Source organism: Lichenostomus cassidix, chromosome 4 (genome assembly GCF_008360975.1).
Source record: "Lichenostomus cassidix isolate B80296 chromosome 4, HeHo_3.0, whole genome shotgun sequence".
Classification (NCBI taxonomy): domain Eukaryota; kingdom Metazoa; phylum Chordata; class Aves; order Passeriformes; family Meliphagidae; genus Lichenostomus; species Lichenostomus cassidix.
The window spans coordinates 67,669,714-67,693,568 of NC_139484.1; the positions used below are offsets into that span (position 1 = coordinate 67,669,714).

The window sequence follows — 23,855 nt, forward strand, 5'->3', positions numbered from 1 at the left end:
CTTCCTTTCTTGGCAAAATTAATCTTCCTAATGTTTGTGGTCACATTAGTGTTTACCTGTGGTAGACAAATCTTCAAAAGAAAAAAAAAAACTTTAATCTGCCATCCAGTCTGACTAATGTTTTATTTAGGAGAGCCTATGTTACAACCAATTACAGCACATCTTGCCTAATTACCTGGGAGTTGCTCTACAACAAAATACAATTCTATTACTAGAAATAATAGGCTTGGCTTTGGTTTGTGGATTACAGCAGCTGCAGCCAAGAGATGTCATAAATAATGTACCAGCAACTAAATCAAAACCTATCAAGAATTCATACTGCATAACAAAAGTGAGGACAAAAAGTTAATGCTGGCATCCCCACTGTTCTTACACTGAGTGGTTCAGTGCAAACAAGACCAATGTTATCTTTCTGTACAGGTAATGAAGTCACTTGGGTGTCTAAGCAATTTCTAAAGAACTGAATTTCCCCTGTTAATTATTTCAGCATTTAGGAATTTTCACACTTATTTTTGCATTCAGATAAATAAGGTAACTATTCTAAACAATTCACCATAAAACAGTCCATTTTATATTGGGAGAGCAGCAGAGAGGAACCTCCAGAAAACAGATAATCCCAGTCCTGCAAATGGAATTTAAAAACCAAAAATCTATGTCACTTCACAGAGGAGAAAGATCAGCAACGTGTAGCCAGTCCAGTGGAAGGTCACTAAGACGCTGGGAACTGGAGCACACAATGTACAGGGAATGGCTGAGGGAGCTGGGTTAGGTCAGTCTAGGAAATGAGGCTAATGGAGAACCTCACTTCACTCTTTCAGCATCTAAAGAGAAGTTTTAAATAAGGCAGGATCAGGGCAGACATTGAAAAGGCAATACATGGCAAGCACAGGCTGCAAGATGGGAAATGCCAGCTGACATAACCCCTCACAGTGAGAGCAGCAAAGCATTGCCCAGCAAAGCTGTGAGATCTCTGACCTGGAAGTTTTTCAGAGCTAGGCAGGATGGGGCCATGAGTGACCTGATTAACTTCTGCAGCAACTCCTGCTTTGAGCACAAGTTGTACTTGATGACCATTGTGCTCCCATGCAACCAAAATCATTGTCTGCATGGATGCAATATAGTAGAAACTTGCCAGTAAAGCAGAGATTTAAGTGACCAAGTGGGTATCAGAAAACTTATGTCCTATTCCCAGCACTAACAAACATGCTAAAGAAAAAATAAATAATAATGTTTATTATAATAATAGCATTGTGTATTTATTCCCAACATAAAACAACAACAAAAGAATTTAAGATCTCAAGCATTTGGATGTATCAAGACTTCCAGTCAGCATGAAAATCAAATATAATTTGATACTTAAATATTCTTACTTATTGAGGTACTTCCCAAATGTTAACAGGCCTTTTGAGAAGCTAAGTCCTGTTATCACTTTGAAGATCTTGGAACTCCAATCCTGCTTTTCACATACCAGGGCACATTAAGAGATCTCTAAGTGTGACCTGTTAAGGTAATGCTATGATAGGTCATGGTCTTTTATGAAGCATATTTGTAACATACTTTTCTGATCTTTAAATAATTAACTTTCTTTCCTTCCTTAATTTTATTTAAAGATGCTTCTTGGATGCTTTCCACTCTGGAACACAGACAGATTCATATATTCACCCAAGGCCACATGGAAAGCTGAGGCATGGGAATTTCCACTCCAGGCTTCCACACTTTGCCAGAATGTGCTGCACTTTCCCACTGCAGAGGTACAATATTTAACTCGTGCATCCTGTCCATTAGCACTGAGCATTCTGAACTGTGCTGAAACTGCACCAAAATAGCATCAAGAACTTAATTATTATGCACCTGAAATCATCATAAATACAAAACCTCATCACATGTACACTTTCCCTCCAATTAGTTTTAAATGAGGATAAAAAGTAAAATTTTATTATTTTTCTAATTTTACATGTCAGGCTGAAGAAAAAGTGAATTTAAAATTACTGAAACCTGACAGACCAGTATTTAGCAGAGCAACTGCACAGGGATAGGGTAAAGGGAGAGAAATCTCAAACTGTAGATAATGTAGTTCAGAACAGCACAACTTGATTTTTAAATGCTATCTCAAAGCAAAATTAAGGAAAATTAAGGACTGACAGCATATGGTAAGAATTAAGATAAAACAATGATAAGTTTCCAAATTCTTGGAGGAGAGTAAAACATAAAATAATTTTATGTTGAAGTCTTCAGAACAGCCAACAATCCTAAGGATCAGCATTACAGAAAACTATTCTAAATCATACAGAAAGCAGAACTGTACATCCCTTCCTGCCAGAAAGAAAAGCTTGAAAGCCAAGCTATCAAGAGGTTGAATGACGTAGATGCTTTTGAGTTCAGTTTTTAAGTTTCTTTTATATTAAGAAAGCACATTTTACCACGTGTCTCTTTACTTGTTTCCCTGGCTTTTGACCAGGGGTGGTTGTATTTCACTGATCCTGTGATGTCTTTTTATCAAGGGGTATAATTTGAACTGCTTGCACACTCTTCAAGAAAAATTAAATCCATTTGGTAAAGAAAGTACATATCAGATTTGAAAAAACAAAAAAATTAAGTCACACAGAGGCTTTTCAACTAATAGGTGATAACAAGTATTGCCCCACTCCTGCCCAAAATGACAATTTCAGATCCTAGGCTAGAAAGTTGGGATGAAATGTATTCACAGGCCATTGAAATATCTACAGTCTGTCAAAGCCACTGTGAGGAGAAAGCCTTGCCATCAGGTGGATATCAGCTCTGGAACAGCTTCAAAAGGCAGGTTTGGGGCTGATATTTTAAGCCAAAATACAAAAATTTAGACACTCAACACCTCATCTAGAAAGCAGCTTCTTCACTCTGGGCTGAAGCAGTCAGCCCTGGAAAAGACAAACCAGTCCTAGGAAAGAGGGAAGGTAACAGCTGGAAAAAAAAGGCCACCAGGAGAAATAATCAGTGAGAAACTGAAATGTCCTTTTTTGAAGGTTAGGTCAGGAATAGGTATTTGTGGAATCAAAATAACTTGCTATCCCTGTTCTATGTGCAATAGAAGGAAAATACACCAAAGGAGAAGTAAGGGGAGCAGAAGCAGGAAGGGACAAACCCAACTTACACATAAAAAATGCCCCAAAATAATTTTTAAAAAATTGCTGGAACAGATATTTCAATTGACTAATTGGCAAATTATCAGTCATCTTTTCAATGAGAGGATGCAGGGAGAGGGAGAAAAAGCTCTCCACTAACATTCTGTGTTTGAGAATGTCAAAAAAAAAAAATCTACATTTAAATCTTACTGTAAAATGAATTTCATTTTTGTGAACTACCCACGTCCCCAAATAGTTCAGCACATAGGATTATATTTACATTTTAAAAGCTGGCCTGTATGGAGCTTTTAGTTGTCTAAATTCTTACTAAATTAAAGCAGAGAAAGCTGCCTAACAATACGATGATCTTAATAAATAAGTTATGTGGGAAATATTGCCTTTGTTATTTTCACACTGAAAAATATATTCCATACTGCAGGGATAATGAGGGTATAAAACATTAACACTACATTTTTCTATACCATTCTGCATAATTAACCATGCAGCTGTTCATTCATTCAGTCCCAACGACCAAATTAATTTGCAATCAGTTCACAGTGGATGCTCTGGAGCAGACTGCACGTGCTGCAGAAGCAAGGGAAGCTGCTCACATCCCACACACCACACCAGGGCACAAGGTGCTCAACTCTAAGACATGCAACAGGGGGTTGCAAAACAGCATCTACAAAACATCAGCTGTGAAAAGGCACTGCACCATCAGCTGCCTTGTAGGGAAAATATGAGTGTTTTCAGGTGAGTCTCATGGTGTGTCAGTGCTCTCTGATGGACTCCTGTCTTTCTGAGGCTCAAGCCAAAAGCTTTAGGGACACAAACACTAAACATCCATAAATATTACAGTTCCTTCCTATTATTTGCATTAATGCAGTATTACAGGCCCAGCACTGATGGGGATCCCACAATCAGTTCTCCAAATGACCTATATTCCAAAGAAACAAACAGGACCAAGTGCAGGAAAGCACAGTGGTGGCAGGTTCTTCAAAGAAGATCACACAGCAGGCTGAAGTTGGAACCAGCAGCATCACTAGTTGCTGAGTGGAATGTCACATGTACCTTCTCACAAGCTCCCTGAAGTCACGACTTCACCCCTTTCAGGTTTTAAAAATATAACCTATCCCAGTTTTTATACCTCATTCATCATCATGGAAATGTGATAAGCAATGAAATTAACTGTTTTGATTGTGGTTTCTTATTTATTTCAGAGTGGCAAAGGAAACATTGCTATATATATGGTGTCATATCTGTCCCAGATTATCGGCCCTGCACCTCCCCGCAGTGCCAGCATGCTGACAGTGGGAGTTAATGGATGACAATGCACAAAATACCTCTGATTAGAAAAAAACCTGATGGCTCAACTGTTTTCATATTAATTTAACACAGAGGAACCATGCCACAATAAAAGCTCCAAGACTGGAGTTCTCAGTTTGCTCAAATAGAAGTGGATCATGGGCAAAACTTCCCTCTTTTATGCAGGGAGGGAGGGCAAAAGGAACCCAGATGCAGAATCAGAAGCCACATGGATGGCTAATGCATAGAAATACAGTGTTTCCTGTTTCTCACCTTAAACCTGTCTGCTGAGGCTGGCAAGAAAGAGGATCATTCCTTGCATGGAGATTTATTCAATAAGATACCATGACAAATCTGAGGAAACACCAGTGAAGTAACTTTCCTAAACATCCTACTGCTACCAAGCTGCATGAGTCTTGGGAAGGAAAGATCACTTCTGTTACCATCAGTCCTGCCCAAACAGAGTCTGCTTAAAACAAGAGCCTGTGGTACAATTCCCTCTTAGTCTGCAGTACCAGTTAAAGCAATCAGAAATTCTATTACTAAGGCTCAAGTTACTCAAACAATAGAAAAGGATTCTTAAGCCGTTTAAAATAAATGGTTATTCTTTCTCAATAAATTGACTCACTCGTTTTGAGTTATATCTTGCAATGACTTAATTCATTTTCCAGAAGGAGGATTAAGGGGTGGAGGGGGGGTGGCGGTGTGGATCAACCTGTAAAGCAGCAAAATTCCCATGTTCCAAGATGTGTTTAACATGTTCAGCAGCCATGCTGCAATCAGCTTCAAAAAGAATCAAGTGTACTGCAAGAGCCTTTTCCCAGCTACACAAACCACATCTTTCTAACTGGATCTTTATCTGCATGTCATGTATTCTTTGTGTGATCACAAGGTAGTGTAGAAACATGTAAACATTCAAAATCATCACTAGTTCAAGTTGTTGAAGACATGGAAAAGTAGTTATGACACATCTGAGAGTAGCACTCTCATGTGTGGCCAACAGATATTCAGCAAAGAAATTTGGACAGACTTGTTTGGTAGCTTTTACTGGTTTGTAGGATATATTTTTTTCAGTTCAGACCTTCATACATACTAAGACATCAAAATAATTTTTAAATGCTATTATGGCAACACAGACATAAAAGTACCTGCTTAAGCTAAATCCCATGCACTGGAGAGCCTTTTAAGAGATGTCTCCTCCAGAGGAGTATACAGGTCACAACTGGAAGAACAGCCCCAAGAATCCATGGCCAAATTTCATTCCCCTATTGCACAGCCAAAACATTGCCAGGATGAGTGCAACTCCAAGCTAACAGCAAGGCTCCTGCCACCCCGCTGTGCTGGGCCTTGGTCTCAGAAAGTCCATGGTAGGTCGTGTGGCCATTAGAGCACTCACTGCAACACAGGCACCCTCTGTGCTCCTGAATCAATTCCACTGCCCATTAAAAACATCAGTAATCACCTCTTTGATACCTTGCACACTCCAAGGTTTGTCAAGACGTGTTTATTTTATTTCTTTTATCTTCTATATATTTTTCCTACCTGACACCCATAAAAGAACATTGCAGACATGCTGAAACCCACTACATTCACTTGCTAGCTGTGGTTTTACAGCTCATTTTAAACATCCAAAATAAATTTAAAATAAAGACTTTCCTGCACAATTCAACGCATAATGGTGCACTGTAGAGTTTTAGCAAGATGATGCACATTGCAGCAAAGATAATGAAAGTCTTTTAATATTATTAGATGAATATGGAAATATGATCCAAGAGAGCATAAAAAAATCTGTTGTTCAGTAAGAGAAATAAAATTCTAATTGTAGGACTGCCTGTTTAACACTACTGCCCAAAACCTTTGCTCACTGGAACAGGTGTAAATAAGGATATAATAGGAGCACAAAGGAGCTGCACAGGTATAATTAAAGACAATCTATTTTGATTGCAGAAACTCAGGATGCATTACTCAGGATGATGCATTAGCCAGGGAACGCACAGCTAGACATTAGATCCCAAGCTGAGTTCACTGGGCTAATAATTAGAAAGCCATTTCTTTTTCTGTTATAACTTGGAAGGAGAAAATTTGATATGAAAATCACAGACTCAATAACTCCATCCCTTGGGGCCATTTCTACAAAGTCACTTTTCAAAGCAGCCACAATATAAGGCCATCTGGAAGTGCAAGTTGTTGCAGAATACAGTTGCTCATTTATTAAGCAATACTTCATACCAAAAATTTCACTGGGGCACTGAACTGTATATTGGGGGGTTTTGTTTTCCTTATTAAATTAATTTCAGGAAACAGGTGAAATGAGTTTCTCCTGCAAGTCCAAAGATTTTGGAAACAAATGTCCATATAAGTTTTCACACGTTCTCTGAGCCACCTGGAAATTTTACTTTCCTGAGCAGTACATTGTTCACTGCATCCACCTTAAAACAATCTCCAGCTCTTTGTAGTTTGGATTTTAGCCTTGGTGTATTCCTGCACTCTGTAAATGCCCAAAGCCCCCAGCAGTCACTGTGCTCCTGACTCCCCTGATGGCAAGTGGGCTTGCACAAGTGAGTCTTGACCTGGAACAAGTGGCTTGCTGTGGGTGCAGATAGAAAGAGCTATGCCACCAAAGACAGGATTTCCTGACTCCTTGAGATTTGGCAAGGGCAATGCTGTCTGTGAGGCTCCCCTGACTGCTCTCACCTCCACCTGCCCAGCCATTGATCTGGACTTAACACCTCCTCCCACAGCGCTTTGACTTTGCTCCACCCTCAGGCTGCATTTGGAGTAAGGAGTCCCAGAAAGTTCAGCTGGAATATCAAAAAATATTTAAGGAGGTGGGGAAGCCTCTTCCTTAATTTACTGTTTCTTTACTGATAACATGGGATAAAACAACTCAACATCTCTGAAAACAGGCCTACCTAACACTCAGCAGGCAATGCTAAGAGGATCCAGCAGTGCAGTTAACATCAAGTAATGTCATTTGTTTTGCTGTGGTGAAGCAATAACAACATGGTGATGCCATTGGGAACAATGGCAATTACACAGCAAGCCACTTTAACACTACTGTGTCATTACAGCTTGATAATATGCAATCAAAACTTTATTAGCAATCATCAGCAGCATCTATTATTCATTGCTTAGATCAAGCTAAGAAAGGGAAGGCTACATGCCTACCAGACTCTGAACCAGTCTAAGCACAGGGTTGGAAGACAATTCCATGGCCATACAGTGCTGAGTCACCACTGCATAACCTTCAGCAATATTACCATCTCAGTTGTCACATGTATAAAAGTGAATAAAAATAATAATCTATATTTCCAAGAGACATTATTAGGAATAAATAACTCAGGTAAGTATTAGCATTAATTTCTTAGTGGTTACAAATTCAAAGTGAAACTATTTGATTGTAAAATTCAAATACTTACATCTAAAGTTGCAGGCATACAACAGAATCAAGCAGATACCCGAGGTTGTAAAATATGTGCACCTAAATATTTGTGCACAAACAGGTCCACAAAGCATGAAAACACATAGTCAACCTAAATGGACAGTTGGATTCAGCTCCTTCATACTATAAATGTGCTGGATAAATATGTGTGTGGATTCTGACAGGAACAGCTCTAGTATGTAAAGTATCTTCTATATACACACAACTTGTGAAGATAATTTTAGTACTTGAATTCTCAGTTTTTTCATTATGCTAATGAGCTCTAACACAACAACCAACCTGTATTCCCAATATGTATCACAGTTTAGAAACTCTAAAAGTAGACCTGAAAATAATCCTCTCTTCCTTCTCAAAAAGTTATTTCAGTTTCTATTCAAGAGGCAACCAATTTCATCTCTATATATTTCCCTACCTTATTTTGAGTGAAATAATTATACGATTTACACCTTGACAATTACTTAACAAGCAAATTAGGAAAGCATCAGAAATAGCTGACTAAAGCACAGTCTGGTATTTTTTTACTGCATATTTCCATCAAGAGTTTGTCTTCACCTCTTCAGTGTTACCAGACATGGCTGTTACCAGTAAAAAACTTGTTAAGACTTTCATTACACAGTACTATTTTTCCTATGTATACAATAAGGAAAAATTCCGAGGTAATTCAAATTTAGGCCCCCCAAGCCTGTAACCTGACTTGTGTGGGCAGGCATAAATTACCTACACAAATTGGCAGTGCTCTGCAGAGGCACAAAAATGTGTCACCAAGATCCACCTGCACCTTCACATAAAGCCCCCCTCTGCATGTACCTCTGACTGGTGTTTTTCACCACCATTTGCATTACTCTTAAAAGTCTGACTGCAACTCCAAGGTCACTAAGAACAAACAAGTATCACTAGACCATCCTTTCTAATTCTTTGTTCCACCAAACAAGGAGAAAAAATGTCTTTTGAGTGATGGGAGAAAAGGAAAGAGATGACGTGGAAATATGTTTTAGAAGATGTAAAATGCAGTTTCAAGAAGTAAAGTAACTGAAAAACACGAAGCTAGGTTAATATTTACTGACCAGCAAGAGAAATTGGGATATTAACATTAAAAAATTACTCTGGTGGGAATTGATCAGTTTATAGAACTAGTTTATTTTCACTTAGTGACTAAGTCACTTAGTGGCTTTAGAGAATATCATGTCTGGTATTATCTAGCCAGGCAAGATAGGAACAAAAGCATTGAACCAATTCAGGAAATAACTAGAGAGAGTCTATTCCCACTGGGGCACAGAAACAGATTAATGTCATTTCTCCCCTGACAAAAAAACCCAGTACAGTTTTTCACACCTGTTTTTACTCCATATTTGTTTGATGCAAATGAAAGGAATGCAAAAGAGAAACAAACAAAAAAAGTTGAAAAACATACACACTACACATTCTGGGCAGGCTGCCAGTGTGAATACAACACCCCATTTCCATCAGCAAAAGTGGGTGAAAACTGGTGAAGTTCCAACCATTTTATACAGGAAAACACAGAAGTCCCCTGACTTCAAAGGCAGCTTCATTCTGTTATTTAATACAAATAGTGAGCTACATCTCAACAGAGCGAGGCACTATTTGATATTTTTGCAGTAGTTGGTCTGATTTGTGCTTTTCCAGATCCAGGCACTTTGTAATTCCTCCAGTCTGAAAACTGTGTGTGTTACTTCTATGCCACAGCAGGCAGAGGTGGAGGAAGGAGGTCAGCTCAGAACATATCCAGGCATGGATCAGCTAAGTAGTAACCCCTGGCCCAAGGGCTAATCTTAAGCACTCATTTCCTTTCAGCTTTTCCATCCTGGTTTTAGAAACCATAGAATCATAGAATGCTTTGGGTCAGAAGAGACCTTAAAGATCACCTAGTTCCAATCCCTTTCCACTAGACCAGGGGACTCAGAACCCATCCAGCCTCTCTGGTCAACAAGCCCTAGCCTCTGTCCCCACTCCTGGCTCAGCAGGTTCCAGGGATCATGAGCTCCCAGGGGCTCTCTTGACAAAGTGGACAGCCCAAGGCACCCTGATGTCCAGATCCTGGCTGGGCTGTGCCCCGTGAAATTGCAAGACATACCCAAGGAGAGTCCCGCAAGGTCCCATCCCTGGCACACTACAGTGTCCCATGGAGCCATGGGCACCTGGCACATCCCCAAAGCCTGACACCACTGAGAGCCCTGAGGACATCTGTGCCCAGCCCCTGGGGTGGTACCATGACCTGTGCCAGTATCAAAGCATCTGGTACATCTGTTACTTGTAAGTAAAAAGGCACGATTTCCAGATGATGCACGCTAGTATCGATTTTATTTGAATGCAATTCACACCAGTTCTTTACACCAGCTGTCAGCAAGGTCTGAATGACCTTGTTTTAAGTGTTTATGTTCTCAAAAGAAAGCAACATTATCTGAAGCCTGCTTTATGTTTATTTTAAAAGAGCAAAGAGTTTATTTTGAAGAGTCCAACTGCAAATGTTTAAAAGACTATGATAGATGCCCTGAAGTATGGATTGCAAAACTTGAAATACATTGCACATGTTGTATGGGCCACTGGCATGTAACAGGAAAGCAGTGTGTGCTTACGCAATTGGGAGTATCCAAACTGTCATTTGGTTGTCTTATTTGCACAAGATGTTGGACAGAATTTAAAACAGTAACAAATGTGCAATTAATTTTGCATCTTGTAAGTTTAAAGGACAGTTACAAATGAACTGTCATAGCCCTAAAAAGGCCAGTCCTGAGCCAATGTTAAGCAGTCTCCATTTGATCTAACTCTTTCCTGAATATCCCCTTCTTACACCTAGAAGTTTCTTTTTTACTTGAAAATACCTACATTCTGCATGGACTGGCCCTGGCCAGACTGAGCACTACTCAGACACTGGTATGACAACAAAGTCTTGCAGGAGCACTCTCACTGGGAAACCCCACAAGGTTAAAACAATGCCATCTCTTTCAAAATAAGTAGCGAGGCTGTTTTGCAGCATGTCCTGGACACAGGCTTTTCCCACTCCCTATTCCCTTACCCAGTCCTTTCCTTGGATTGTCTCTGTAAACGTTGTTACACACACAGCTGAAGGTCGAGTCTCCATAGAAGCTCTTGGGACATCACTAAGTTTACAAGTATCTAAGCCACAAGCTTTTAGACCAACTGTTTGTTTCTAGATCTGACGCTTATGTGCTACATATGAATTTCACATATGACTGCTTATGTCTCCTGTCATTTATTTCTGCTGCTAGAGAGAACCAGTAAGACTAGCAGAGCAAATAGTGGCACAGTATTATATTTATCAGTAACAGTGAAATACTTCCACTTTTCAAATGTACATCATGGGTCTAGCAAAAATTAGTTGTGGAAAATTTACACAGACATACACACACACAAAAAAATATTAAAGCACAACAAGCCCCCACAGCAAAACACAACTAAGACCTGAGAAAATAACCAGTGTGACTAGGATAACATAGACTTACCTTAACCCTGCTTTTGTGCTGATGGACACCTGAGTGTGCAATCTGTGCACATGCAGGCAACAAGCATACTGGTATCTTAATTCATAAATATTATGGGAATGAGAATCAGTTTAGAAATTTATTTGTATACTATTTATTCCCAGTTGTCATAAAACACAATATAACCTACGCTGCTGGTGTATTTCATCCAGGCAATCATAACTACTTCCAAAGCAGGATTATTTACCAACCTTAGTACACTAGTCAAGCAGCAAGAACTCCCAAAAGGCACATCCCAACACAATAAACATTTCAAACTTTTTAAGTAAATTTGACACAGAATTTCCAGGAAAAGGAAAAGCATGGCACCTTGCAACGTGGCATCAAGGAGGTACCTTATATTCTCTATCATTCTTTAGCTCTACTGTTAAAACTCATTGCAAACTCTAATTCAACTACAGCAACTGCATTCAAGGAAGAGAGGGAGTAAGCGCTGATGACAATCTGGTTAATCTTACTACAATAGCATCAGTCAACTACCAGCTCAACTCAGCAGCAGTCTGGAAAGGGAAGCAATGGATCTGTTCCAAGAACGGCAGGGGGGAAGTTTATAGAAAAAGCAGAGAACTTACCTCCACAAAGAGCTCTCCAGAACTTTCCCCATGTCAGTATGATAATACTTGGTAAGGATCAGGATCACCTAAAAGAAAATGAGAATAAATAGATTTAAATATGTAAACTGATGTAAGAAAGAGAAATAGATCATGGGCAGCATTATTTTGGGAAATACAGAAGTGGGGCTTCTGAAAATCTGAACCTAATTTTTAACTCTTAAAAATTTTGCTTTTTAGCCTGGCTTTATCATTTCTTTTTCTGAGAAGAGTGATTTCAGGATTTGAAGTTTTCTGCAAACCTGGTGACTTTGTGAAAGATTGACCATTTCACATAAGCAGTGGAGTTGGAATTGTCACATAAAGGCCACCACCATATGACATCCCTGAAGCATTCTTTATGACTTTCGGATTAGAAAAAAACCAATCTGTTTGCTAGTTTAAATTTAGAAGGCAACTCTACGGACACAATTATGTTTTTTTAATCCAAAGTGTTTAACAATGGTGATTAACTTTGATTATCCAGATAACAAATTCAGGAAAAAAATGAAGTCTTCCTTAAAAGATCAGCACTGGAACTTTCATAGCTATCACTTTTCATTTCTTGAAGAATTGCATTTTCCCTTTCGTGAACCAGCTCAGTAAATTACTCATCTACATCACCAACAGCCAACAAAATACACAAGCAAATTTCACCCACAAAACATCTTCACCCCATGAAAAGAGCCAGCAAGAAACACTTTCCATCTGCTCAACATGTGACAAATCCACTGGTCAAACAATGTAAAGCACTAGTCCACGACCAGTGTATCAAGCTGAAAGCTACGGTTTATGTTTAGATCTTTTACAGGTTTCTTTCACTTGCTGCCAGTCCATATTAGTGGCTCACATGCCCAAAGCAGCCCCACAGAGGTAGAGCAGGCTGGTTCCCTGCACAGCTGCAGGCTTTCTTTAATGTGGGGTCAACACCAATCTCCCACAGTTTGGAGCAAGCTGTTATTTAACTGGCACTGCTCTGCTCCTGACCACCAGGCAAAATCTCCAGCAAACAGCAACTGTAGGCATTCACTTTGATTATTCAGGTAATTAATATGCTGATGATACATCTATGCTGCACTCCTTGTATGCTGGAGCTTGTGAGAGAACAGAATTCCAGGCCGTGGATGATACTACATGGTACTTTGGAAATAACAAAGTGTTTTACAGAACTGAGCTATAATACCAGTCTCACTTAGGGTTAGCCAAACCTAATAAATTCACAACACATATTCCTGGATGTATATTGATATAAGCAAAAGTGGAAACAATCCATAATTCACAAGTAGTATTATTTCCTCCTATTCTCAAAAGAGCCACAATCTATCAGACTACTTTTTTAGAATTTGATTATTTATAAAAATAAAGGGTTGGCTTAAAATAAAGCAAAACCAAAAAATAATGAATAGGTTACTGCAGGACTTACAAAGCTAAGAGAAAGAACCATTTCCCAAAGGAGAGTGTATCTATAGATCAGATTCCTGGCTACAGCCCAAGCACGTTCCACCAGGTCAGCTATTTATTGTATTGTCAGTGTCTTAACTACAGCTTTTTCTGGTGCTTGCAATTAAGGAGAAAAAGAAAGAAACTTCACTACTGGGAGCATCTATTTGCTCCAATTATTAAGGAAAAAGTTTCAGACTGTGCTTTTCCAAACAAGTGTATTTCCTCTTAAGTCACAAAAACTGATCTGGAATTATTTTTTTTTTAAGAGATACAAGAACACATATTTGGTACACAAAAACAAAAGAGAAAATGTCTAAAAATACAAGAGATTACACTTTGTTTCATTCCATTTATGCAGAAATGGAGACTCAACCCTGAACTTAGTGAGTCAACTTTCTTCATTCCTGGACATCCTACAATTACAGCTTTTCAAATTCAGTTAATTTTCAGCAACACGTTTTGGAGCCATCCTCCCACAGGCTAAGTCCTGTGTTCCATTTCTGAATTGAACTGATTAAAATCACACAGAGAAAATCCTGTTGGGTCACCCTCAGTCCACCTGCTTTGAGCATCACCTGTATGGATGCATCAACAAAGAACCTTCCAGATAAGCCTTTTCTGTAACTCAGCACGTGTCAGAAGTGTTCAAGACTTTCAGGCTCACTGTACTGCTGGCAAGCTGTAGTTCCTCTGGGGATGCACACACCAAACCCAAAAGCCACTGCTGTTGTACAAACTTCAACTGAATGGCTTTCAGGTAACTGCAAACTGCAGTGGGAGCAGCCATAAGCAGTGAAACATCTTCCTGACACCGCAGGGTTGGTGCTTTGAATGGAGTCAGAGCTCTGAAAAATAGATGTCAGTACTTTCCAATCTGACTGGTAAATTCATGTAAAAATCAAAATATCTTATTTTGCACTTTGGAAGTAGAGAATGACTTATTAGGGAAAACAAAGCCATAATGAGGCCTCTTTGAATTCTCAAACACTATTAGCAGATTCCTGTCGCAATTTAAGAAGTATGAAGCTGCTGAGGGGCTGACTATCATTTCAACTATGCCAGTGGATTTCATCCCAGTGTCTGAAAAACAGAGGTCAGCTATTTAACAGATTTTACAGCATTGTCCTCTAGACTGTGGGCATCTGTTCAGATGATCCTGCTAACCATAATGGTAGGTTTTCTAAATTAATCAATAGATCCAAAGAACACAAGGAATTATTTCACAATGAAAGCATAAAGGTCTTCAGGATCTCTGGATTCTACCCGTCATTTTTAAGAGCAGAAGCCTGTTTCACTGATTTCATTTTAATGAGCCTCCATAATTACAGCATTTTACAGGCTGGATTGAAGCCAGTGTTTCATACACATGGTTCTCCTAGTGAAAGTTCTTGGGTGGCCTGTGGCTGGGGAGAGGCACAGCAGCAACTGAGCAATGATCAAGGATATGATTCTTAACCAGCTCTTATGATTCTTAACCATACTACCATCAGTCATGGACAGCTAAAATAAATTTAACTTCTTTCTGTTATTATTTTACAGCAAAAATAAATTTAGGCAATGAAGGAGAATTAGTTTTACCAGATTTTTTACTTAAAGGTGGATTTATAGGATTATCTAGATATCGTCGCTCCATCCAGACTCTCGGAGACTTGTGAAATCATTTTAAACCATTTAATCTTAAATTCACCCACAATTCTTTGAGTTCCCTCCCAGAGTATGACAATGGAGGTGACAACAGTGATTACTGTGCGAGGGACCCTATGAACACCTGATGGTGCTTCTGGAGAAAAATACTGAAGGTGAAAAAAGGAAGTGAAAACTTTCAGCTTTTATCACAAAATTGGTACTCTGTTATCTGCTTCTTTACCAAAACATTTGGAAAAGGCCTCTCCATAAAGCCCGTGTTTCTCCCTGTGTGCCATGGTATGGAAGATAAATCCCTTAGGATTCTAAAAATCAAATGCAATGTGCATTAGAAGTAATTTTTCCATGGGAGCAACGACTAGCTCCAGTCAATTTCTCTGTGCTGGGCCTTCAGAAATTTCTCTACCTCATCCTCCCCCTCCTTTTTTTTGGAAGCAGGCAGGGGGGCAATGGGGTGCACAGACAGAATTTTGATTCTCCCATGTCATTCCCCTGCCTCCATAATTTAATCCCTGCCTGTGTGAATTCTCACTGTTACAGTAGTCACAGCTCAAAACTGTTCTCCAAACAAAGGAGTTGAAGCAGTTTCAGCCCAAAATACTTTCTGGATATAGACCTGTCTTCAGGCGTGCACTGGGTTTTCACAGTGAATGACAGACCAGGAGAACAAATGGAAAATTCCACAGATATTATTAGCTGTGAATAATGAAAGAATGATCTGTGTTTATCCCCTCTCCTTTTCTGTTGCTCTCCTCTGAAAATGTCTTGCAGCAAGGCTGGACCAAAAAGAGCACTACTTCACTTTACGAGACACAATGTGCTTTTAATAATTTCCTAATAAAATTTTGGCCTTAAGAAGCCCATTTTAATCCTCTCTTTTCATCACCATGTCAGCTAAGAGGGCTGAGAAAAGAAAAAGGAATGAATTCCAGATCAATCACTTTTCCTGGTGTTTATATTTTATCTTTATGTGGAAGATTTGCTAAGATACTTCTCCTTTTGATAAACATCGACTTTGGGAAAACTATTTTATTTTTTCCTCATGCTCCCTCCACGATGCTTTTTTCGTGGACCATTCTTAACAAAGATCTCTCTTTTTCTATCTACATGCAGATTCTTACAGAGAGTTTTATTTGACCCCTGCAATTTGTGATTTTAGGTAATTTTTTTAACTATTCACAAGTTTAATAGTAAAAGTCTCATACTTTCAAAAAAAATTTAAAAAAATTACAAGTATGATTGCAAGGTTTTAGAAAGTGAGAGCATGCTGTAAATATGTCTGGGCAGCCAGAGCTACCAGGAAAATAAACTCCTCAGACAGATTCAAGTTTCTGCAAACTTTTTAGCATCTGCTTAATTTAATTCATGTGAATGAAGCCACTGAAATCCAAAGAAGTGTTTATGAGAGTCACTTGAACAGGCACTTAATACTCTGTATGACTGGAACATAAGCTGCTGTGTTGCTCAAGAAGACAGCCTCACTCACCTTTTCAGCTGTTTAACTATTCCACTGTACACCACAACTATTTTGGGGAGATCAAGGAGTTCTAGGCGCAGCCTATTAATTTGTCACCAACATCCCCTGTAATTCCAAAACTTTTTTGACAACTAATAATCAAAAAGTTCCCTAACAAATTATAGGCAACCACCTACTGCTCCAATCCCTCAAGCCATTTCCCCTTTTGCAGCAGCAGGCCTTTCAATCATCATGCTTAGGGCTATGTTAATTTTCACATTTCTTATTTAAAACAGAGACTCTTATGAGAAAAATAAAATTCAAGACTTTATTAATATGAAGGTACATTAATACAAGGCTATTATTACATGGACAAACTGCCATACTGCTATTAATAACTACATCTTAATTTGATTATGCTGGGAAAACTAAACAGAAAAAGAGCATTTAGGTTTACTCTGTTGCAGCATTATGATGAAAGGTGAAAAAGGCAAACATTTAAACCATTATTTAAGCTATTAAGAATTCACTGTATAAGCTTCTACTCCTCTCTGGTAATAAAGTTCATAAAAGCAATACATGATTTGACATGAAATACTTAAAGGATTAGATTTCTATTTCTTCCAACTAAATTGTATTGGGAGACGAGAGGACTTACTGTGTATGAAGTCATGGACTAAACCAGTTCACTTGTCTTAAACATTAGTAATAATTCCATACAGTGAATTAATTCATAATTCAAAGTAAGACACAATAATAGCTCAATTCCTGTTCTCTAAGAGGTATTTCCAACCACAAGAGCTGAATAAGTGCATAGTCTTGAAAGCAGTGGTTGTGATTGCTTCCAGATTCAAAACCATTTTAAACATAGTACTTCACACATTGACCCTGAAAACATTCACACAGAAGAGTAACTTTAGGATATCAAATATATTTAATCCACTATCTAGCACAGAACAGGATTGTATTCTGTTAGCTCTGTACAAACACAGATCAAGACAACCTACTGCCTTCAGGAGCCTACAATTCCAGTTCAGAACACAAGAAGTCTTCACACCATCAACAACTCATGTCAGATTTTCAATGCAAGCTCCTAAGAAAATTATGTTTATGTGATGGCACTCCATATATATGACCCTGTATATATATGGTTTTGGCTCCTCACCCCTACCTTTAAATTCTAAATCCACTGACTGATTTCAATCATATTTAACAGAGAAGTAGCCATATGGCTGAAGTAGCTATATCAGTTTATACTGCAAGTCCATAGCACAGATCCACCTAGAACAGCAATAAACAAAAAAGTGCAAAAATTATAAGAATGGGGAAGGCATATAAATAAAGATGCTTCTCACATACATTTTCCTATCTTCAGTAATTTGCAACTCAGGCAGCTGGGCTGTTGCTGCAGTTTTTAGCATTTGGCTGCTCGGATAAGCACAGGCTTCTGTGTGGCACTGCCTGACTCATCTGCACAGGAACAGAGACTATTGTTATGTAACTGCTAATGGTCAGTCCCCAAAAATCAAAGCCCATGGAGAACCAATCAGCCAATCTGGACTGCTGCTACTTGAACATATTCATGTTGCTGCTCCTTTCTAGAACCATTAGATGAGGTCCAAGATTTCTGGGCAGGATGCTCATGCAAACAGGAACTCAGTTTGAAGGCCACAGAATTATTAGAGTCAAATCTGCAGCTTTGGAAACTGTCTAACTTTTGAACTACTCGATCAATTAAACTTCCTGTTCTTTTTCAAACAGCCCAAAACAATGTCACCTCTGACACAAAACCAGTTTTCTGTCATTACCTTTCTCTATGCAACCAGAGTAACTTTTAGGTTTAAATATTTAACATAGCATTTGATAAGTTCTTAAAACCACATTTGCAAACATGGCAAGAAAATAAATTTCTAAAGCATGAAGCAAGAATATTTTTTCCTTAGTCTCTCTAGTCTCCTAATTGTATTTTTTTTTCTTTTAAATACAGACTAGCTTTACTTATGTTCCCTAATAATGTATTCTAAATTGAAATAACAATCCTTCCTGCAGAACCAAACCTATTATGTGAATATTCTTTTTCATTCCCATGAAAATTCAAGAGGAAGCAGAGCTAACATTGAAAGATGGCATATGTAAAACATCTTTAGTCTCTTCCAAATATTTCAGGAATCCAATATTACAGATAAGCTGTTTACCTTGGTCATCACTATTATATAGCTATTCACTACCAGAAAAGAAAAATCAGATTTTAAGTGCAGTTTGTGAAATATTTCTGGTCTCTCATGAAGTGTTACTGCCCAATAGCAAAATATAAAAATTGAAAGCGAGCTTCTAATCCACATCACTAAATCCTTTTTCAAGGCCAGAGCTTTAAAAAAAACCTATATATCAAAACAACTATGCTTTTTATTTCAAAAACGAAGTTATTATGCAAGACATATGGAAATAGCTACAGAGGAGGATACCACAAGCTGAGCAGATCATTCCTTTGACGCAGGGCTGTTGGCAGACATCTCCACATTGGTTACTCTCCCTTACAGCTGCTCTGTCTTCACCAGAACCACAGGATTAAATATCATTGTACCAAGTAACATCATATTTACCAGAGGTTGCATCAATCTACAGTGACCTCAAAATAACATTTAATTATCTCTGAAATGGCTAATGGTGTTCAAATGAGACCTAATTGCCTATCGTAACGAGGTTTTATAAAGACTGTACATGCAAGCAAAGACTTTGATGCTGCATCAAGATCAGTCAAAAAGCCACACTGTTTAATATCCTTCTCATCATGAATAAGGACTGAAATTTATATTACCTGAATATTGTAGGTACCTGAATTTATTCTGTATGCATGAGAAAGATAAACATGGGAACATGGTCTGCAGAGTGGCACATGAGCACACTCCCACCTGAAAGGACTTCTGCCAGGACACACATGCTAAAGACTGAGGCAGTTCTATTACACTGACAGAGGATGCTGATTAATATTTCAGTCAGAAGACCAGAGACAAAACAGAGGCAGATGCAAAACTTGTTTCACACCTTTTGTGATATGGAGCATGTACGTTGCACTAATCAGCTTTTACAAGATCAGAGATACTTTTACTCTGCTTATTCCAAAGTTAAAATTGAGCCTGGATAGTTACACAAAAAGAGAGTGAAGGGGATTAAAAAAAAAAAAAAAAAAAAAAGGTCAGGGTTGCCTAGTAAAACAGAAATAACCCAAAACAGCTCTGGGGCTGCTACTCCAGGTGCTGTCTAACAAAATCTCTCAATCACCCTCCCAGTGAGAGGTGCCTGGGTGCCTCTCCAAACAAGGACCATTCTCTCTGCAGTTTTGCACAGGGACAGACGAGGGTCAACACCACCTTCCTGGGTAGAAATTGGTCTCTCTGTGACTGCCTTTCATTTTAACTGTTTCCTCTCTATTATCCTGCTAAAATAATTAATTTCAGAAGTACCAACACACTGCCCCTAGCATAATGTGAGAGGGAAACATTCCCACTCCAATGGCAAGCCTGCCTGCTCCCCGTGGCCCCATTCAGAATAAATTTGGAACACCTCAAATGACATTAACAGAATTCAGCTACTGTAAAACACTGGGAATGAACCCCTTTGAGAAGAAGGATGAAAGCACATTTATCTTCAGCGTTATTCCTGAAGCAGCAGAACTTCATATCCGTGCCAATGGAAAGGGCGTAAAGGAGCTGAGGGAACATCCAAGTGGGTTAGGAGACTATTAGAAAGGGCTTGGGAGCAGTTGGGAAAATTGGTCAGGATCCAAATACGTCAAAGAAAACATTGGAAGCGACTGAGGGAGTGCTGGAAACTTCTCCACATTCAGTCTGAAGCCAAACCAGGAGATTTCCAATCTGTGAGCGTGGAGCTTTTGCCAGCTTTTTGTATTTCCTCACCCAGCCTCTGCCCTAGGTGTCCATTACTTTAAGAGCCATGAGGACATAAAAAAGCTAAGTGGAATTATATAGCATTATCTGTGAAAAGGAACAGCTATTTCACCAGGCAACACCACATGGTTTTGGATTCCTCTTGTCATACAGACACTATGCTTTAGTTTAACCAGCATGAAGTATAATATAATCAGTCATCTTAGAGCCAGGTTTCAAATTAGCCTCGCATTCCAGTCTTAAACCTCTAATACATTTTAAATGACCCTCAGATCAAGCAGACACAAGCAGGAAAAGATTGTAGGCCCTGATAAATGAGATCTATATTTCTTTATTTTACTCCAGTAAAGACTTAGGTATTCAACGGATTCTTTGGAGACAGTTTTTACATGTCAGCTGTAGCTAGAGCTGCAAAGCAGTTTCAGTAACAAACTTTTAATGTGAAATTCTCCCCCTTAAAGATTGATGTTTTTCATGGTTGGTCTCTCCCCTGTGATCACAGATTGTTTTAGAAATATGCTAAGTACTTCTTTCTTCATGTTATGAGCACTACTCTTTTCTGTCTTCATGGATTTAAGGATAGGTACAACAGTTAAGCAGCATAAGAAGTGGAAGGAAAATATTTTTAATTCATGCCTAGAACACCTCTGAAGAGTTCTCTTTAACACTTACACCTTCTCATGGCGCTTTTCTACAGAAATGGGGCAATTCCAGCCTTCTTGCATCCCCTTGACATATGGTAGTAGTACTGTCTATTTTACAGTTGACACATGGAAGCAGAAATGTATCACCCTGGTTTATCCCAACTTTAGGATAGAGCAGCCCCTAGAAAAAGGGAGAGATACCTCTAAAGATAAGTTTTGCCTCTCTAGATGTGAACAGTCCTTTGGCAGTACTCTCTTTCCTAGTGATTTATCATACTAAGGACCTACACTTTCAGCTTGACCATCTCAGAAGGACAGGATGAATCCCTATCTAAATGAGCTGCAGAAGTCCAGATACCAACTTATAAAGGCAGAGCAGATACCAACATATAAAGAGAGAACAAACTGAGAAGCAGGATCAACAGACACTGCATACATTCCATAAGTCTAGCCCCAAAGATCTTCTTTTCCAATCCATTATGCTCCCAGACCCAATTCCCACATCCTCCCAAGAGCTTTCAGCACCTCAAGACCCTTTCCCTATCACTGCTACCCACGACACACAGCAACACACCCAGACTGTGGAGCCAGCAGGTCTGCAGGAGTTGTGTGCTTCTGTACCACCAATGTCCTGACACCTAACAGAAACTGTGCCAAAGAGGCAGCATCTTCAATATGGCAAAAATTCCTTTTTTCCCTTACATCCCTTTCCACCAAGCAACACATGAAAAACTAAAGGAAGAGTTGAAGAAAATTGTACAACTATATATATCATCTCAGAAGGTGCAGCAGGCTAAATTTTGTCACTACCAAAAACCCCACATTTCATTTCTTCAAAATAATGGTAATGACTATGACATGCTTCATACAAGGTCCTTTACAACAGAACTTTATACTTTCAGACAGTTAAAACTTCTGTACAGTGTACATGACATTTACTGTTGTCCTCCATTATATTGAGCATCTCTCTGGAACTGCTATTTATTTTCCAATCTTTTTTTCCTAATGAGTTTGTTCTATATTTGAATTGTAAATGCCTGTCTCTATTTATATTTTATTTCTGAAACTTAGAGAATAGTCTTCTCTGTTTGCCAGGCAACAGGGATAAGGTATTTTTCTTATGGAAATTACCTTATCCCAAAACAAAGAAAAAATCTGAACCTTTTAATTCTTGAAAATTGTTTTTCTCAAGTCAGGAGTTTAACTGATGCCGTGAAAGAAACACAGTAATAACCAGAGCTCAGAAGCTACAGCCCAAACCCAATGGCAGCTCTTCAGCTCAGTGTTGTCTAGCAAATGGATGTTTTTGTTTTACCCTCCTCACCCTTCCATACCCATGCATTTACTTGGAGTTTGACCCAAAGTCTAAACCAGTGGGAATCTGCATAAAGCCCATTCTAAATACAGAAAAAATAAATCAGATCTTGACTTTTGTTACAGGAAGAGAAGGATCCAATTTTGATTAAACATTCTGTGCACAGGAAAAACAACCGTGTTGCACTTTCCACAAAATGCATGTAATTGTACAAATTTATGACTTTAAATGCCAAGTTATAATGGACATGAGACTACTCAAAGTGAACAGTTAGAGTTAAACTTAATGATGCAAGCTTTTTCATCATCCAGTGCAAACTCACACTGCTGAAGGTATCTAAATAGACACTTCTTGAAGTAAAGTTCACTCACAATGTACAAGAGAAAGCAAGCAGAAGCAACTACTGGAAATTACCTCAGACCTTTTATGTCAATCCCTAATCTACTACATAGATTTGTTGTCATTTTTTTTTAAACACTGTATTTTTCTAGAATTTTACAAGATTAGAGGCCACAGGAAAAATGCACCACCCATATGTCTAAAACAACATTCAATTCCTTTTTTAATTTCCCCACTTTGGAACAAGAAATATTTTTCATCAGCACAGAAATAACATTTCAACCTCTCCCAAAGCCCATCATCTTCTTAGATAGGGCAGCAGGCCTGTATTTTTCAACAGCAAGTAGAAGGAAAAAGAGGCTTTCATTGCAGCCCAAGAAATAGCTGTAGAAATTTATCTTGTAGACACAGTAAAATGAATAAAACATCCATTAAAGACTAGTCAGCCACCTCCTGAAAACAGAAGCATGTCAAAACTGATCAAGTTTTACAGAAAAAAAAAAAAAGAAAGAAAGAAATTAAAAAAAAACTTCTATCTTCTCTGCCAATTCTTCAATGAATTGTCTTTTTCCCAACAGAAGACCAGTGACATTTCTTCAGGAAATACAGTATTAAAAATATGGCAACTAAAGTTTATTTCTGCTAAAATTTGGCTTTTGATAGTCAGTTGTATGGATGGTAACCCAATGAAAGTGTTTATGCATGATATAGGAAAGATACGGAGTAAAATGGCTCTGGCTTCCTTTCTGAGATTTAAAATGAGCAAGGATAACACATCACCATATTAGTTAATTAATACAGCATCCTTATTCCTGCTATGTGAAAAAAGAAATTATAAATGTTAAAGTTCAGTGCTGGGAGATTTTTACCTCAGTCCAGGTAGTTCACATCTATATCCTCAAACTGCCCAGCTCAGAGCACTACCCACAGAAACCTAAGCAATTTCAGGGGCATTGATTCCATATCAGCAGGGAAAGAAATCAAAACCCCTCCATATTCCCTGGTCCAGAGAAGGTGAAAGCGTTCTTTAATCTCTGTGACAACAAATTGACAGCAATTTACCTGAAATGGTATTTTTTGCAGCTTCTCTCCTCCCTCCCCAAGTAACAACACAAGCAGCCTGAAGTGCATTTATCAGGAAGGAGAC

General features: G+C 38.6%; 1 protein-coding gene across 1 annotated transcript in view; it reads right to left on the minus strand.

The window, feature by feature from the left end:
• The window catches only part of SORCS2 (sortilin related VPS10 domain containing receptor 2), a 528,344-nt gene that overhangs the window by 342,646 nt on the left and 161,843 nt on the right, over positions 1 to 23,855 (minus strand). Inside the window, exon 2 of the mRNA XM_085059750.1 lies at positions 11,942 to 12,009. Coding sequence (XP_084915876.1) covers positions 11,942 to 12,009 — 68 coding nt within the window. The remainder of the gene's footprint in view (positions 1 to 11,941; positions 12,010 to 23,855) is intronic.